This window comes from Frankliniella occidentalis, unplaced genomic scaffold (genome assembly GCF_000697945.3).
Source record: "Frankliniella occidentalis isolate FOCC.00 unplaced genomic scaffold, Focc_3.1 Scaffold51, whole genome shotgun sequence".
NCBI lineage: Eukaryota > Metazoa > Arthropoda > Insecta > Thysanoptera > Thripidae > Frankliniella > Frankliniella occidentalis.
Genome location: NW_026267181.1, coordinates 65,264 through 68,709, shown reverse-complemented (window position 1 = coordinate 68,709; position 3,446 = coordinate 65,264). Strand labels below are relative to the sequence as shown.

At 40.1% G+C, this 3,446-nt stretch overlaps 1 protein-coding gene across 1 annotated transcript; it reads right to left on the bottom strand.

The window, feature by feature from the left end:
• Positions 1-842: 842 nt before the first annotated feature.
• LOC127749394 (uncharacterized protein ZK546.14-like) lies at positions 843-2,621 on the bottom strand. The gene is made up of 4 exons (XM_052267407.1): positions 2,567-2,621; positions 1,469-1,582; positions 1,023-1,133; positions 843-938 (listed from the first exon to the last, which is right to left on the bottom strand). Exons 1-4 carry the CDS (start codon positions 2,619-2,621, stop codon positions 880-882), a joined length of 339 nt encoding a protein of 112 aa, XP_052123367.1. The 3' UTR covers positions 843-879.
• Between the last annotated feature and the right edge of the window lie 825 nt (positions 2,622-3,446).

The window sequence follows — 3,446 nt, the reverse complement described above, 5'->3', positions numbered from 1 at the left end:
GCCCGCTCCCTGCCGAACCGAGTTGCCGGTGGAGCGAAGCGGAGCTGGCAACTTGGTTTGGCGGAAGAGCGGGCCCAGCTTGTTGAAGTGGTTCGCTATCATAGCAGCAGATGTAGCTGGAAAACTTTGTGTCACGGGAACTCTATTGTCAGCCAAAGGAAGAACTGGTCCCACAATACTGTTGGTAAATGGATCAAAACTAAATCTCTCTTGAATTCTAGTACCAACTTCAGAAATAGAAACTTTTAAAGGAAGGTCATTAGCTTCAAGGAAATTTTTGAGCTCTTCGAATCTGAATACACCTTCCATGACAGGTCTTGCAGAAGTTTTTAGTTCCCGTTCCACAGTGCTCAGAGATGGCATAGAGTTTGGTAGGTTTGCCCATAGGAACTCATAAAGGCCTCCACCTCCAACAATGCATAAGTACACCGAATACAGCTTGATGTCATCGTCATATCGTTGGCCATGGTTTCTCTTTTCTGAATTTTTTAAGGCTGTTTCCATTAAGTTCCTTAGCAAAGACGACAAACTAAATTTTCCACCTGCAGGTTTGCTTAATGCCAACTCTTCGCGACGAGCACTGAGTGCATCAATCATGTCTTTGTTACATTTGAGAGTGACTTCAATTTGGTTTAGCACAGGGAAATAACTTGTAATGCGTGATTGTCCTTCTACATGTTTCCCCAGTGCTCTTTTCCTCCTTTGGTCCCTACTATTTCTCTCCTTGTCAGGACAATCATCAATTTCAACAAAAATTGGGGCGTTGTTTAACTGGTTATCATCTGGACCATGCCCCCATTCTAAAAATTCTTTAATGTAAATTTAAAAAAATGTAAACACGATTTACAAATTTTTTATCATTTTGCCTAATTACTGTACCTATTCCAAGCTCTTACCAACTTGTTTAAGTGCCTGCTTTGGTTTTTCACTATCAATGCCTACAACAAAAGTGCGCATGTTGACATGATTTGAGTTTAATTTTCACCCTTCCTCAACAATTTTAATAGTGACGAATTTTTTACCCGAGTCTTTCTGGGATTCCAAAGCGGTAGTTGGTGATGATAATGATGGGGGTTCCTTCGGTTCCATTGAAGTAGAAACCAATCCATCCCCCAAACTGTTTTCACTAACACCTATAAAAATACACTAAAATGATTATCTTATAATAAAAGTACTTTCATTAGACTGTCCTTCATGGTGAGTAGCAGTAATTGAAGATTGGATTATATATGACTTATAATCCTGTGTTCAATACACGAATACAGAATTAAAGAATTCATATTCTAAATTATGATAAAGTAAAAATAATTAAGCTTTAAATCCACAATAATTGTAGATAATAGTATGACTTTGTCTGATGTTTGCTGTACTGCTTTGTTTATAAACAATACAAAGCAAATACCAGGTATCTTTTATAGTTTTTGAGAACGCTTGGCAAGCACTTTAATTTGCATGGATATATTCTTACTTTCATAATCGTTGTCATCACTTGATAGTGTAGTTGTCTCAGTAGGCACAGTTCCAGGATTATCTATCTCTTGCGGTTGATTACCATCATTCGGTTGATCTTCTTGGGTGTTTTCTGTAGAAAAAGCAGACATTTTAAGAATATTATGTCTGTTACAACATTTGCATACAAACATTATCATTTTAAAATGTAGGGTACGTCCAAAGTAGGGGAGAGTGGGGCAGATTGAGGAACGGGGCAGTTTGAGGAACCGCCTACAAATTTTGATTGCGGGCACTGACACCGCCGTAGGTTGAGTACTAAATTGTCCTAATGTACTTTCATTCAAAAACGTTCATACGTAAAAGCTGCGAGTAAACTAGTGCGTTTTTTAAACTACGAATGTCAAAATAGACAAGTTGGCAGCCAAAACGGGAGTTTTTTCACCTTATATATTATGTAATTTCGATATTACGGAGCGCCCCTGATGCGATGTGGCCTTTTGTGTAAGAGAAGACATGCTTCCTGCCTATTTCGCCGTGCCGGACGGTATGATACAACGCCCCGTAATTTTTTAGGAATTTTTTGAATGAATCATTGCAAAACGGGATAGTTTGAGGAAGACCTGCACGGGGTAAATTGAGGATAGGCCAGCCCATGCCATAGCATGTGGCCGATAGGATTGCCCCGCTGGAAGGCCATATTTTAGTAGCATTGAGGAACGTGTAGTTTTTTGGCTCTAAAAACGAAACTATTTGAGGTACAGATGTGCAATTTTGACTCAGTGAAGGGAAGGAGGCAATGCATTGACGCTGTAAAGCACGATACCATGCGATTCATTGACAAGAACAAAAGGCCATTCCTCAAACTACCCCACGGCGTTCCTCATACTGCCCCGCATATGGGGAAGCTTGAGGAATGCGGGGTAGTATGAGGAACTGGCTATATCTCCTTACAAAGACACCGCATTGCAACGCGCTTTAAAGGGTTGATACATGCCAATGCCACCTTCTTTGTGTCAAAACGTCAGGTCTGTGCGACAAATAGTTCAGTTTTTAGAGCCAAAAAACGAAACGTTCCTCAAACTGCCCCACTCTCCCCTAATTAAAATATTCTTACCTCCAGCTTTGTCTTGCTTATTTTGATGGCTGTTTACAGAATCATATCCTGCCATTGAAGTTTTGGTGCTACGTGGCCAGGTAAGAGAGCCTTGTGTTTTAATAACACCATTGGTCACATGCTGGCTCAAATGCCGGTGCATATTTGAAGTGATCCAATATCCTCGACGGTATGAACAAGACAGATATTTTTTGCAGAAGTTGCAGACTGCTGGTTATCGAAGTCACCATCTACATGATCTGACTGCAGCTCAAGTGTTTTTACTTCAACTTGGATGCGAGGAAGAGCTGCAATGACCTCTTTGGGGAATGCCTTCTTCACACAATGATCATGGACAAGTTTCCTTATTTCGGTAACTTCTTTTGGTACATCAAAAGAAACAACTTTCTGAACAACCCTTTTCTTCTTTGTAGCTGGTTCTTTCGAGCAGCTTTTAAATTTTGAACTTGGTCAAGACTGGATGTTGTTGGAATGCAGTTCTTTTGAATGTCCCTCACAACCTTAGTTAGTGATACTCCTCATGCTATTTTTTTCATTTATGTACATGTCATCTTTAGAGGGTGATGGAGAGGGTGAACATTGATAACTGTTGGGTAATTTCTGCGTCTTTCCAGACATGCATTTTAGCAATACAATAATGTCCCACTTTCACTTTGCCCGTTAACTTAACACGCCCTGTTTTCCTTTCTGAATGATGAGTGGGCCATCATGTTGGCAATAAAAGTATTGTATGGGGTAACTTGTGAAAGTAGACCCCAACGGCCGAAAATTTCGTCCGTTTTGCTATATCTTGTACCGTTTAGGTGCTATGGGGCATTTATTGTCGGAAAGAACGTGGAAAAAGACAAAATGGGCTATTAAATCGTAAAAAAGGCATCAT

Excerpts from the sequence above, each read along its gene's own strand:
- LOC127749394 (XM_052267407.1), bottom strand. The coding sequence starts at position 2,621 with ATGGCAGGATATGATTCTGTAAACAGCCATCAAAATAAGCAAGACAAA. Across the intron at positions 1,134-1,468 it reads TGATGACAACGATTATGAAA|GTGTTAGTGAAAACAGTTTG; the intron begins GTAAGAATATAT and ends GTATTTTTATAG. Across the intron at positions 939-1,022 it reads GGAATCCCAGAAAGACTCGG|GCATTGATAGTGAAAAACCA; the intron begins GTAAAAAATTCG and ends CTTTTGTTGTAG.